The sequence below is a fragment of the Chionomys nivalis genome, chromosome 9, assembly GCF_950005125.1.
Source record: "Chionomys nivalis chromosome 9, mChiNiv1.1, whole genome shotgun sequence".
Lineage (NCBI taxonomy): Eukaryota > Metazoa > Chordata > Mammalia > Rodentia > Cricetidae > Chionomys > Chionomys nivalis.
The window spans coordinates 12505699-12520585 of record NC_080094.1 but is presented as its reverse complement, the minus strand read 5'-3'; the positions used below and the strand labels follow the sequence as shown (position 1 = coordinate 12520585).

Genomic DNA, 14887 nt, shown 5'->3' with positions numbered 1-14887 from the left:
AATAACAATAATAATAATGCTTAATTTGAAGAAAAGACAATAAAATTCACACACACCCATTTTGTCCTTAGGATCAAAAGATTTGTTGAACAACAGACTCAGAGATCGGTAAAAATAAGCTCCTACCTGAACCTCACTGACTGGGCGGCCAGGTAGGTAATTCATGCACTTTCCTTGACTTGATTGTTGTAATTTTCTTTTTTACTTGAACTGCCTGAAGGCTTTGCCTTTTGCTTTGTGTCTTTAACTTGCTTTGTGCTTAATGTGCTTCTTTCGATGATGGTTCAGCAAGTGGACTTGGTTGAACAAACACATAGGTGTATGTTTGTCTATAGTATACAGAGAAACATACTCTGTGGGGACAGGAGGGAAAGCAGCAGCCCTGCTTGCCTCTGTGTGTGAATATTCTAAGGTTTTCGGTTAAAATTGGAATCTGCCTGGAGTGGGTGGTGGAACATGCTTTAGTCCCTCCAGAGGCAGGCCAGCCAGGACTACAAGGTGAACCCTGTCTAAAAAGCAAATTGAAATCAGCCGCCACTCATGTTTGCTATTTCCCCCAGATCGCTTGTGCAGACAAATGACATTTTATCTAGCTCCGTTCTTAACCTTTAATATTACATCATAATAGTAAAATGAAAATCGGAAAAGCTGCTGGATTGCTTAGAAAGCTGTTCACTTTGCCCAGCTAAGTGTGTATTATCCTACCAGTTCTTGCTTAGTCAGTCCTGAAATCTGGGTATTTGAATCCCACCCTCCTTGGATACGTTACTAAACAGGCTTTATCTAGTTTGCTATTTTCCTGTCCTTTTGTCTCACTTTCTAAGTTTAGCCTTCTCTAGGTCAAGAGCTGTAACTTGGAGCGGCAGTTCTCACTTGCCGTGTCCCCTTGCTGCTTCCTTATCTGTTGTTTCTGTGTGTTTGTAATTTTGATGCAAGATTTTCTTATGTTCCTTTTCCTGTTTACAGAGAAAAAGGGACAGTGCCTGGGGTACTGCTCAGCTTATAGCCACCTGCTGAGAATGCTCAAAGCTTCACATGTTAAGCCACCAGTCTAAACCCCCAATTAGTTAGGCACCTATCCTGATTTCCGTTTGTATTGTTTATACTTCTGAATTAATCCAGAGCTTGTAGGCGCCCTCCTCGCTTTCCTGCTGTATGGTTCTTTGGCCTATTGGATGGTGCCACCTACAGTCAGGACCGTCCTTTACCCTGTCCTTCACTGTTCACTTGCCAGCTCTGCAAGAGAGTTCACAGATGTACCCCGAAGGGCTCATGAAAACCCTAGGCACTGGTGGCTCAGTCCAATCAAGCTGCCAGTCAAGATGAACCCTCTCAATGTAGTGGATGCAGAAGCACAGTGTAGATGGAGTAGATTTTAGTTGTCTTTTTATGTAACACTTAACTAAAATTCTCATTCTAAAAGTTCTCCTGATGGGTTGGTGAGATGGCTCAGCTGGTAAAGGCACCTGCTGCCAAGCCTGACAACCTGAGTTTAATCTGAGACCCGTATGTTGGGGGAGATGTCCCCAAGTTGTCCTTTACCTACACATGCAAAATATCATTAAAAGAGCTGGGCAGTGGTGGTGCGTGTCTTTAATCCCAGTACTCGGGAGGCAGAGGCAGGCAGATCTCTGTGAGTTCGAGGCCAGCCTGGCCTACAAGAGATAGGCTTCAAAACTACAGAGAAATCCTGTCTCAAAAAACAAAACAAACAAAAAAAATTAAAAGGTCTCCTGGTTATAGTGAATCAATGTGAACAAAATATCACTGGCAGAGGAATGACTGCTAGGCTGTATTTACCCCTGCCCTTCATTTTAATTTGAGAAATGTTACTTTGATTATATGCTATCTTATTAAATACAAGCCCTAGTTATGGGAACTTAGAAAAGATGCTGCCTTAAAGCCAAACAGCTTAACTGACTGTTTTCAGTCTTATTTTCTTTTGGGGTGTATGAATCATTAATCCTGCCAATTGCCTGCCTAGAGAGAGTGACTCTCAGCGTAAAGCCAGGAAGCACAGATGGCCAGTTTGTAGTAGAGAAGCTAGCGGAACAGGACTGTGGTCTTTCATAAGTTTTCATAATGATCAATTTGTACACTTTACAACGCTCAGTTCTTTCCAACTCTAAGTTTTTGTGGTTGACAGATCTGGTTCTTCATGTAGAGACTCTTATCTACTTAATGTTTCTCCCCACTCATTAAAGTACAAGCTTGCTAGTGAAAGTAACATTCTCACTATGTAGCTCAGCCTGGAGAAGATGATAGGGCCTCACTCTGTAGCCCAGGCTGGCTTTGAACTCAATGATGCTCTTCCTACAACCCTTTAAGCACTGTTCTTGTGCACAGCACAGTGCTGAATGCTAATATTCCCCTTTAAAGGAGATATTTGTGGGGGTGTTAATACTGGATTGTTTGTGATTTAGCATATGCCTGTAACCCCAGCATCAGGAGACTGAGCCCGGTCAGTTCCATTGTGAGTTCCAGGACAGCCTGGAACCACAGACCTTATGTACAAAAGCCAGACCTAAACACCTCCCACTCTGAACTTGAACAAATGAAGAGTACAGTCTTTGGTTTGCTATTGGTGACCTGCTAAGGTGGTAGAATGAAGTTTTAGTAGGTGTGGTTAGGATTATTACTGGGGCTCTTGGGCCTCTCCTCCAAGCTAGCAAAAGTTTGTTTTTTTTTTTTTTTTTTTTTTTTTGAGATAGGATTTCTCTATGTAGCCCTGGCTGTCCTGGAACTTGTCATGTAGACCAGGCTCGCCTCAAACTCAGCTCTGCCTGCCTTTGCCTCCCGAGTGCTGGGGTTAAAGGCATGCACAACCACTGCTGAGCCCCAAGAAAGTTGTGTGTGTGTTTTTTTTTTTTTTAAACAGACTATCATATCTATTCTCCTCCATAATCTTCTGTGCCCCCCCCCCCCCCCCATATTTTTTCTCTCTTAAAAAGAAAACCAGAACAAAGACAACCCAGCTGGTTCTAATGATAGTTAACTGACTGGCATTAAGTGGCTTGCTTACTCTTCCTCACAGAGGGCAGTCTGTGAGGAAGAGTGAAATTCCTGATATTGTGACTCAGGCGTCCAGTTCTTTTCCTGTGTTGTGTTGATGTGGTGCTGAACTTCACCAGTGTTAGTGAGTTTGTTCTCTCTCTGTTACAGCCCTTCTTCTAGCCCCCTGTTCTGTAGGATGAAATGGGAGTAATAAATAGTGTGTGTGTATCTACACCATGTCAGATGAACTGTTTTAAAATTTAAGACACTAATGAGCATTATTTTGTGTGTTGTATGATCTGATTTATTTAATGTGTTTGGGTGTTGCCTGCTTGTATGTCTATGCACCACATGCATGTAGTGCCTGCAGAGTCCGGAGGAGGGCATCAGAACTCATGGATCTGGAATTAGAGATAATTGTGAGCTATCATATGGGTGCTGGGAATAAAACACAAGAGTAGCCACTGCTAAGCCACCTCTCCAACTCCTTGTTTAGCTTTAAACACTAATAATAATAATAAATTGGTCGAATATACTTCCCTTTTAAATTTAATGATGGTTTATAAGATTGTATTCTGCATAATTAAATTTTGTAACATCATATCTTTTTTGGCATGGCTTCATTAGAATTTATTCAATATTTTGAATATAATGTAGCTTTTGGGCCAAGATGATGGCTCAGGTGACAGGCCTAACTGCATGAGCCTGATAACCTGAGTGTCATTTCCACAACACAGCCCCACCCCTGAAAAGCCAGGTGCAGTGGCCTCCATCTGTAGTTCAGAACTCATAAGCTGAGATGAGAGGTGGAGACAGAAGCTCCCTGAATGAAGCTCCAGGGTGTTGTAATAAGAGTGGCGGGGCTGCGTCCCCGGCACCCAGCCGCCCGCATGGCTAGCTTATGCCCTGAAATAATTACACAGAAACTGTATTCTTTTAAGCACTGCCTGATCCATTAGTTCCAGCCTCTTATTGGCTAGCTCTTACATATTGATCTAACCCATTTCTAATATTTTGTGTAGCACCATGAGCTGGCTTACCAGGGAAGATCTTAACCTGTGTCTGTCTGGAGTGGGAGAATCATGGCGACTCACTGACTCAGCTTCTTTCTCCCAGCATTCTCTTCCGTTTACTCCACCCACCTAAGGGTTGGCCTATCAAATGGGCCTAGGCAGTTTCTTTATTAATTAACCAATAAAAGCAACAGATTAATACAAGACCCACCTCCATCACCAGGGCAGCTAGATGTAGAAGCAGAAGACACTGCCTTAACCAAGTGAGTGCTATGTTGTGCTATGGCACGCACTGGCATGTACATCAACCCCTTACCCTCAAATAAATTTAATAATAGCAGCTTACTTTATTGTAACTATCTTTAAGCTTTTTGAGATGCAGTTTTGGCTCTGATACCCTGGCTAATCTGGTACTTGTCTGTGGTTTAGACTGACCTCTTGAACAGTCTTTTTGCCTGAGTTTCCCAAGTGCTGGGAGTATAAGTGTACACTGCTATGGCTTACTGAACAGAAATCACATACTGTATAAGATGCTTTAAACAAACAACTCTTGACAGGAATTTTCCATTACTGAAGTTAGACCTGCAGTTGAAGAAGTTTCCTATAAGTATGGCACTCTTGGAATGTGTAATGAATACTTTAGAATTCATTTGCATATATGTATTTTTTGATACAGGATCTTTCTATAATAGCCCAGATTGTCCCCAAACTCCATGTTTTTATCTGTGTATTCAGTGTGGCACCTCTCTTGACATGCAAATTTATCTTTTTTTAAGGCTTACTTATTTTATGATTATGAATGTTTTGCCTGCATGTGTGTATGTGCCACATGTGTGGTCTGTTGCCCCCCCCCCCCCCCCCCCCCCCCCCGGAACTGGGCTTACAGATGAATGTGAGCTACTGTGTGGCCGCTGGGAAATGAACCTGGGTCCTTGGCAAGAGAACAAGTGCTTTCAAGCACTGAACATCTTCTCTTCAGCTCTAAACTCATCTTTGGTTAATACAGTCACTGTTGTTTTTTTTTTTTTCCTGTAGAATTGGATAAAATTTTTGTTTTTGTTCATGAAAGAGTTTTATTTAACATAGACAAATACACAAAAAAAATTGGATCAAAGACACAGGTTGTAGCTTAGATGATAGAGTGCTTGCCTTGGTGTATCCATGGGGCTCTTGAGTTCAACACACACACACACACACAGAACATACAAAAATACAAAATAAGCCTTCAGGTCAGTGATAATATACTTCTTATAGTACCTATAGAAGGTACCCAGCCTAACAATTTGCAGAATGAACTAATGAAAATAGTCTTATAAGTGGTTGTAGCTTGTAGGGGCCACACTTGTAATTATTTTCCTAGCATTTTTCATTTCTAAATCTATTTTCAAAAGAACGTTAGTCTGGGTGTGGCTGAACACTCTGTCAATCCCACACTCGGGTGGTAAAGGCAAGTAGCTCTCTATGAGGCTAGTCTGCTCTACATAGCAAACTCCAGGCTAGTCAGTGGTACACAGACCCTGTCTCAAAAGGCAAAACAAAGGTACAGAGCTATTTAGAAGTTGATATTGAAAACCTACACGTCTGACCTTGGGTAGAATTTGCTGTATGTAATCAGTGTCTGCAGCTGGTGGATTCCAAATTGCCTCTTCTAGGTCTTTGCTTTGTGAAATAGTATGCATCAGACAGGAGCGCATGGCAGCTGACATTGAGCAAGGCTAACAAATCTTATTTGTTTTTCACATTTTCAAGCAACTTTAAAGCTTTTCATGTGCACACATGCTTAAGATGTGTTTCTAAGCTTCAAATAAAATGCATTACTTATCATTAATACGAGAAACTAAACATTTTAGTGGGTTTTGTGTATTAAATACATTGTGAGTACACAAGCATCGAAAGTGAGTAGTGCAGGATGTTTGATTCATTTCTATGAGAGCTTCTGTTTGGTCTAGCTTTAAAACCATTAGAGTAAAAATACAGCATCTTCACATTGTGGTCTTGCAATGTCACCTGTGAGCCAGCCTTTCTTTAATTTCCATACTCTGAAATGTGACCAGAATGTAGAAGAGGGAATTAGAGGAACAAAGCCCTGTAGATAACTGTGGAAAAGTGTTCTGAAAGATGACATGAGTAGAACTGAAATAATTTTTAATTTTGTTGCTTAGCTTTTAAAATCTGATTGTGGTGATAGCTAAAAGGGGTTTTAGAATAAAGCACAGAGTCCATCGTGTGTTGATAAGCTCGTCAAGGAAAGAAGTGCTTTCTGTGGTGGGCACAGGCCTCAGGTACCAGGACCCATCAGAGTCCCAGCCCCATTGGTGTGCAGATCACACTGGCTTGCTGCAAGAGCATGGTCAGACTGCAGAAGACACAGTGGCCCCATACAGATGTAGTTCTACTGTCTTTGCATTTCTAGACACGTGTGTGCGCGTGCACACGCATACCACACACCCCTGTCCATTTCCCATTTCCCCCTTCCCCCGCACATGGAGGGATTACAAATGCCCACCACTGCCCCTGGCTTTTATGTGGATTGGGGTATTGAGTTCAGGCAAACGTTTTACTGGCTGAGCCATCTGTTCAGCCCGAAACACTTAAAAAAAAAAAAAAAAGATTTATTAATTTTTGCTTTGTGGGTGTTTGCCTGCACTTGATCTCTGTGCATCATGTGCGTGCATGGCGCATTTAGAGGTCAGAAGAGGAACTGGAGTTGTGTGCTGCCGTGTGGAGAGCAGGACTGTAGGGGCAAAATCTGATGTTATTGCCATGATAAACTTTGAGCTTTCACCTGAAGTCATAATGTTGAACTTGACCATGAATACCATGAGTACCTTTCGTTACTGAAGGACTTCTGATGAATGATTGATATGAATGAATGTAGATTTTAATAGACTGTATAGTGAAATTATACATTTACTTTCTATTTGAAAGTAAATATATCTATATTTGAAATGTCAGCTTCAAGACCCAGTGCTTGGCACCACAAATAATAATAGAAAACCTGTGTAGTCATGAAGTCAAGCCATGCATTTCAGTGCAACATGGAAAGTCCTTGATGGGATTAGGGTCTGATTGTCAGCTGCAGGAAACCAGAACATGCCGTCTGGAAATGCATTTCTTGGAGACAAAGGTTATTTTAAGAAACAGACATAGCCAAAGCTCTGAAACCTGACATTACATTATTATTATTATCTTATTTTATTACTTTAAAAAATACTAATCCAAATTCCCAGTTCCCCTCCTCCCACTCCCCTCCACTCCTTCCACACACCCTTCTCCTCACCCCCTCCAATCTTAAGAGGGAAATCCACACATGTGATGTGCAAGTGAGTGTGTTGGTGTGTGTACATGTACTCAGCCATTCCTCCGTTGATCACATCAGTCACTGAGTTCCAGCAAGACTTACTGTAGTACCTAATATAATTTATGTTTATATGCCTGGTGGTTATTTGTCACTGCCAGTAGAATTACCTTTCATACTTGTGTTGAGACAGGGTTTGTGGTGCTGCCTAGGATAGACTCAAACTGCGTTGGAAGTCAAGATTACCTTCCAGATGCTTCTCTGTTTTCAAGTACTGGAGTTCCAGTACATACGTGACAAGGAGTTTCATTTTAAGTTTTATGAGATTTAGTGTGCGCATGTGCACATGCCCTGGGGAGTTGGTCACCTTCCTCCTCCTCTGCCTCCTCCTCATCTCCCTTCTGTTTCTCAGGCAGGTTTCTCTGTGTACCCATGGCTGTCCTGGAACTCCAGAGATCCACCTGCCTCTTCCTCCTGGGATTAAAGGCGTGAGTCACCATCACTTGTAAAAAACCTTTGAATTTGATATTGTAAGATTAAGTTTTTAGATTAATTTGTGGTGACAAGCCACTAAATTGAACTGAATAGGAACATCCGTTTGGGACTTGTATTTTAGGCAAAACCTTTATGTGTGAATTTTCTTGATGCCTTGTAAATTCTTCCCAGGTGCCTTCCCCATACCCCACCCACCCCACCCCCATTTAGAACGAGCAATCCCAGGTTCTGCATAGCGCTCTAAGCAGGTCTTCAAACCCACAGCTGTTGTTTAACAATTTTTCTAAGTTTCTGTGATTCTAAAGAGGCACTACAAAGACTCATAATTGGTATACTTAACCATACCTTGTATAACCCTGACACACAAGCCGGGGGAAGTTGAGTCACAGCTGAGATTGCCAATTCTTGGCCTCAGTGTTTACTCATAATAGCACACCCAAGAACAGACACTTGGAGGCTATTTTAGAGAGTTTTGCTCTTCTCACCTTAGATTTTCTTGCTGTGTTAGCCACTCTTTCCATATCTCACATGGAAGTAAGGGTAGTATTAGGCCAGAGTACAGTTTAGCTGTGTCTTGGGGAGTAGTGGGTAGGGGGTGAGGCATAATAGCTGTGTAGGTAACCCCTTATTCTCCAGATACCTACCTCATGCCCCTAAACTGAAATATTTATGATCTTACTGATTTGCTGAGCAACTTTCTGTTAACTGGTTGGGGGCAGTGTGATTTATGGCATAAATGGTTTACTTTGGTGATCGTGGGGGAATAAAATGGGGTAAATGGGATAAGGAACATTTGATGCCTTTTGTGGTTAGTTATAGCTCTTCCATTCAGGATCTAGTTGTGATGCTAGTGGCAAGCTATTTAACTACTCCCCTATCTGCAAAACCAGAATTGATTGTATGCGGGTGGGTTGTCACGAATACATGTGAGAAGTTCAGTGCTATCCTGTTCTGTATCCTCCCCCACGCCTCTGACACAGGAAAATGCTAGCTTATTATTGAGTAGCCCACTCCCTCTCATTTTGGCATGGTACAGTTTTTCTTAGGCCCCAAAATAACTTGCTTAGTTAGAACGCTTATATTATTGATATATTTCATTTTACCTTTTTTTTAAAAAACAAAACAAAACAAAACATTTGTTTGCCTGCATGTGCACATATGCCTCAGTGTACGAATGGAATGTAGAAGACAACGTGTGTGTCCCTGCTATGATCTCCGGTTGCTAGGAATAGAGGCAAGTGCTTATACCCCCTGAGCCCTCACCCTATTCCTGTTGATCTTTGTGTCTGTGCCCTTGTGCTTCTGGCTAGTTTACAAGCCTTGTCCCTTGTCTGAATCTTGAGATAACAAAAAGGAAGTTGGCTAATGTTAAACAATATACCCAAACCATACTCTTAGTCCTTGTGTTCAGCTACATTAAATTGGCATGGCTCCACTGATGTTCATTTCCTGCTGTGTACTTGGTGGATGCATGTGCTTCAGTGGGTGCCAAGCTTGGCTGTGACCACTAGAGATGTGGGTGGTGTTTGCATCTGTCTTTGTAGTCTCTTTCAGATTCTTGTTTAGTTTGAATTTTGTCACAGATGATCCATTAGGTTTTGACGGCATGGGAAGGCGTTCAAAACTGCTTTCCTGCTATTGGTGGCATTTATGAATTCCCCATCATGTGCTGCGTACCAGTTTGTGTTTCACAACAAAGTTGGACCTGCTATTGCTAGCACGTCTTCCATTCTCCACTCGGGTGCAGCTTCAGCCGTGTTAACACCAGGGCGAGAAAACACGTCACAGAATTTGGGATAATTAAGTGAAAACAGATATGTTAGTGCTCAAAGCATAGTTTGCTGCTTAGTTTAAAAATGTTCTGTAAATGAAGCACATATGAAGCCAGACAGTAACACAGCTAGACTTGCTGTAGTTCTGTCCTTGACATACCAGACTTTGCTGTTTCCCACTAGTGTGCCCATCTTCAAGATGCTGTAGTCTGAAACCTGATGGGAGGGTTCATGGTTGTCGTCCCCGTGTGGTGTAGAGGCAGGGCCAGGCACTCAGGACTAGCAGCAATTACACATTGGGGTCCAGGCCAGCCTGTGGGACAAGGCCCTGTCTCAAAACAAATATGACCTACATATTTTAAGTTTGATCACGTGTGGGTTTTCTTTTAATTGGCCTTTCTGGTAGTATTCTGCCACCTAGTGGACTTATGTCCTGTAGGCTAGCTGGTTGAAATGCTAGATGCATTTTAACATTAGAGACTTAATTCTTCAGGCCAGTGATTGTCGTGTTCAAGCAAGAGTTTATTACACACGAGAGCTTGGTAAATGCGGCTTAATAGAACCTCACAGTATAAGCTCAAAAGGAAATACCCTGTGTTTATCTTTTTAGTGTTTGAAATTTAACCAAGATATATTATTTTTTCCACCAGTCAGTATATAAATAATTCTTGCTGTGTAGTTTATGGTAGCCTTTGCCATGTAAGACTTTAAGTGGAATGTACAGGACTTTTACATTAATGTTTATTATATAGGCTAGGCTTATTTGAACTTAATGGAAGAAGAATATTAGGTGATAAATATTAGAGAAACGACCCATTGGACAGAAGCGCTAGCTAGAAAGAGAGCCTGTGGACTGGAGGATGAGTCAGTGATTAGGGGCACTGGCTGCTTGGACAGAGGCCACAGGTACTGTTCCCAGCATACCCACTCCATCTTCACTCCAGCTCCAGGAGATTGACATCCTCATTTCACCTCAGTGGGCACTGCATACACGTGGTGCATGTATATACATGCAGGTAAAATCAGATATTTTTTATTTTGCACAGAAAATAAAAATATATATTAAAAAAATTTTTGACTAGTCTAGTCTGGGCTCACCACTTGGAGAGGTTTTTGTTGTTGTTTTTTGGTTTTCTTGAGAAAGGGTTTTTATGTGTAGCTCTGGCTGTCCTGGAACTTGCTCTGCAGACCAGGCTGGCCCCGAACTCACAGAGATCTACCTGCCTTTGCCTTCTGAGTGGGGATTAAAGATGTACACCACTACTGCTCAGTTTGAAGGGTTCTTAACCAAACCGTAGGATAAGATTTTTATCTCTTCTGCTTGGATATAAATAAAATTTAGAATTTTATCTAGATTGGAGTCTTGATAGTCTCTTATTAAATATAATTTATTTTCTGATATGTATGTTGACATAGGGTTTTACTCTGTGGTCCAGACTCTTCTCAGGTGTCTTAGTTTGGGTTTCTATTGCTGTGAAGAGACACCATAACCATAGCAACTCTTAAAAAGGAAAATCATTTAATTGGGGTAGCTTATATTTTCATGGTTTAATCCATTATCATCTTGGTGGTGTGTAGATAGGCGTGGTGCTGGAGAAGTAGCTGAGAGTCCTACATCTTAACAGGCAGGCAACTGGACATGATCTGAAACATGAGGCATGACTTGAGTGAGACTTCAAAGCCCGCCTCCACAGTGACATACTACTTCCAGCAAGGCCACACGTACTTCAACAAAGCCACACCCCTAATAGTGCTACTCCCTTTGGGGGCCATTTTTTTTTTTTTTTTTTAATGCCATCACACTAGGCTTGCCTAGAACCCTTGTCTCAGCCTTCTGAGTGCTAGATACAGACGTGTACCACCAGGCCCAGCATGGTTACAGTGCAGCTAAGCTCTGAGCTTGTGTGAGCACACTCATCTATAACACTTACACTGAAAAAGGGCCTCCGGACCACAGCGTGCAGCCATTCTGTCATATGACACTTTGATAGAAAATATATGTTTTAGGCCGGGTGGTGGTGGTGCACGCCTTTAATACCAGCACTCGGGAGGCAGAGGCAGGCAGATCTCTGTGAGTTCGAGGCCAGCCTGGTCTACAAGAGCTAGTTCCAGGACAGGAACCAAAAGCTACGGAGAAACCCTGTCTCGAAAAATCAAAAAAAAAAAAAAAAAAAGAAAGAAAGAAAGAAAGAAAGAAAATGTATGTTTTAGTTCTTATCTTGTTCCCTCTTCTTTCTTAGTTGCTGGATCTGTGTTCAAGATGAGTGGATTAGGTGAAAGCTCCTTGGATCCACTGGCCACTGAGTCTCGAAAACGTAAATTGCCTTGTGACGCTCCAGGACAGGGGTAGGTGATTTGTGTCCGTTTTTTAGATGGAGGAACTGGGGTTGATTTTTGTCAAAGGCCAGTGACGAATCAAAGGTAGCGCTGAATGAAGCTGCAGGAATTTCTGCAGTGTATGCTTTTGTCCCGCTATGTTCTGACAGCTCTTGTTGGCTGGATTTTGTTTCCACATGGAACTAATGGCATTCTGTGGGCAGATTCTGCTTGAAGCTTTCTTGAGAGATGTGAGCTGTGGCTTTTCTCCCTATTCCAGTCTTGCCTACAATGGTGAAAAGTGGAGACGGGAGCAGGAGAGCAAATACATAGAAGAACTGGCTGAGCTGATATCTGCAAATCTTAGTGATATTGACAATTTCAACGTCAAGCCAGATAAATGTGCGATTTTAAAGGAAACAGTGAGACAGATACGTCAGATAAAAGAGCAAGGTAATAACAAAGTCAGGAAACGCCTCCTTCCCGCGTGTTGGGTCACGGAGATTGAACAGAGCCCTGCTCATGCTAAGCAAGAATCACTCCCAAAGCCCCTGAAGCGATCAACTTTGCTTTTTAAGAAACAATTACCAGAGAAGTGGTGGAAGACCAGAGTTCCTCGCCATGCCACATGCTGGAGGGAGGGGAGCTGGGGCCTAGACTGGCACCTTTAGCCGAAAGGGAGCTGAGTGCCTTTTGCCTTCGTGGGGAACCACGAACCTGGATAATGTTAAGTTGTGGTATTCTCTTACATACACACATGCATTGAGTGTTCTGCATGTACGTGTACATGTACATGTGTACATGCTTCCTACTCCCCAGTGTGCGTGCGCACACTGAGGTAAGTGCTGCTCATTGTGATGCTTCCTTCTGTGTCTTCAGGAAAAACTATTTCCAGTGATGATGATGTTCAGAAAGCTGATGTGTCTTCTACAGGACAGGCGGTCATTGATAAAGACTCCTTAGGACCACTTTTACTACAGGTAGGTGTGAAGATTGTAGCTGTCCAGAGCATGCTGTGATTTGGTTGTTTTACCATGTGGTATATACAGGGTGGATGCAGGGAGTGCTGGCAATGAGAAAATAGCTCAGAATTCTTATAGCAGTCACAAATATATAGTTCTGAAAATACCATACACACACACACGGGGGGGGGGGGGCACGCACACAAGAAGTTCCTGAGGAAGAGTAGCTCGTAAACTCACAGGTCACCAGCACCCAGAGGTGCTGCTTGGTGTATTTTAGTTCAGACCTTTCTGTGGCTTTTTCCATGATTGCTTGCACAGCACACTACAGTTTTTTTACTTTTTCTTTTTTGTGCTTGAGATTGAACCAAAGGCCTGCACATGCTAGGTGACCACAATAGGCAAGCATGTTTCCACCAAGTGACAACCTCAGCCCTCAGCTCTGTATTCTTGGAGAATTTTATTCATGGTGCTGGGGAGGGAGCCCAGGACCTCATGCATGCTAGGCAAGTGCTCTGTGATGGAGCTGCACCCAGCTTGTGAGGCAATTTCAAACATTAAACATGTGCATGTTTTTAAAGTAATTGCCTTGAGAAGAGCTGATTAACCATGGCGCAGTGCTACTTCAGGCCGACGAGCGCTTCAGCGAGTTTACTTGACAACTGGTCTTTCTTTCAGTGAGTCATCTCAACTACTTTTGTGTTTTATCATTTTAAATTCTTTTTACACGCTTGTTCAGGGACAGTATGATAATTCCTGTAATTTAACTTGGGATCAGGCAGAAAGCTTTATTTATTTATTTTTGACAGTGTGTAATGTTAGCCCAGGCTGTCTTTGAACTTGCCAGGTAGCCTAGGGTGACCTCAGCTCCTGCCTCTACCTCCTGAATGTTGGGGTTAAAGCTGTGTGCTATGTCATGCCCTGCTTGCCTCTCTCTCTCTCTCTCGCTCTCGCTCTCGCTCTCTCGCTCTTTTTCCCTTCACTTTAAAAAAAAATCCTTTATAAACTCTGGAATAATCATGCTAATAGTCTGTTAATAGAAGTGATAGTTTGTATTCACTCTGATTATTAGGCTAGTGTTGTTGATTTTTGCCCCTTTGAAGTTCTATTTACCAAGAAGGCTGTAGTCTTGGTCTGCTAGGGCTGCTAGGATAGCCCAGAGCATGTGACTCAGGCAATCGGAGCTGATATCTTCAGTTTTAAAGACTGGAGTTCAAGATCAGGGTGGTGACCAGGTTGCCTTCTCCTGAGTTCTCTCTCCTTGGCTTGTTACCACGCCTTAAAATGACCTTTTCTCTGAGGGTGTGTCCCTGGTGTCTTGTTATCTGTCCTGAGAAAACACCACTTATACTGAATTGGGTCAGCTTTAATACTTACTGACTCTTTAGAGGCTCTATTTGCAAGTATAACCCTAATCCTAACCTAACCCTAAGGATAACCCTAACCTAGCCCTAAATGTAACCCTAACCCTTGCAGAAAGAAGTGAAGGGCTTTACTGTTTTTGGGCCACAGGGATACAGTTTTCATAATAGCCTCTATTAACGTGTCCCACTGTAGGCATTGGATGGTTTTCTGTTTGTGGTCAATCGAGATGGCAACATTGTATTTGTGTCAGAAAATGTCACACAGTATCTACAGTACAAGCAGGAGGACCTGGTTAATACAAGTGTCTACAGCATCTTACATGAGCAGGACCGGAAGGACTTCCTTAAACACTTACCCAAATCTACAGGTGCGCTCTTTGTTTTGTATATTGTTTGAAAGAGAGGGAGAGAGAAACAGGGTCTCACTGTGTGGTCCAGGCTAGCCTTGAATTCATGATCCCCTATTTTTGTCTCATGTGCTGGATTATAGGTGTGTACCTACCATACCTGGTTACACATATTGCATATAAATGTGTGTCTTCTAAGTACGTCTAATTTTTTCTTAGTTATTTCTTAAGAATTTGAATGTGCTTTTTAGGAAGCCAGGAACCGAGACTTAACAAGTGATTGCAAGCAACATTTTCAATATGGCCTCAGCAGACTCAAAGTTTTC

At 42.3% G+C, this 14887-nt stretch overlaps 1 protein-coding gene across 3 annotated transcripts in view; it reads left to right on the top strand.

Moving 5' to 3' along the window:
- Nucleotides 1–14887, top strand: part of Ncoa3 (nuclear receptor coactivator 3) — an 83865-nt gene that overhangs the window by 40534 nt on the left and 28444 nt on the right. For 2 of the 3 annotated variants that reach the window (XM_057780448.1, XM_057780446.1), the window contains exons 2-5: nucleotides 11813–11918; nucleotides 12169–12341; nucleotides 12768–12868; nucleotides 14408–14582. In XM_057780448.1, the coding sequence (XP_057636431.1) occupies nucleotides 11813–11918; nucleotides 12169–12341; nucleotides 12768–12868; nucleotides 14408–14582 (555 nt within the window). Of the gene's footprint in view, nucleotides 1–71; nucleotides 153–11812; nucleotides 11919–12168; nucleotides 12342–12767; nucleotides 12869–14407; nucleotides 14583–14887 lie in introns of all 3 variants that reach the window. The other variant, XM_057780447.1, reaches the window with a different exon arrangement.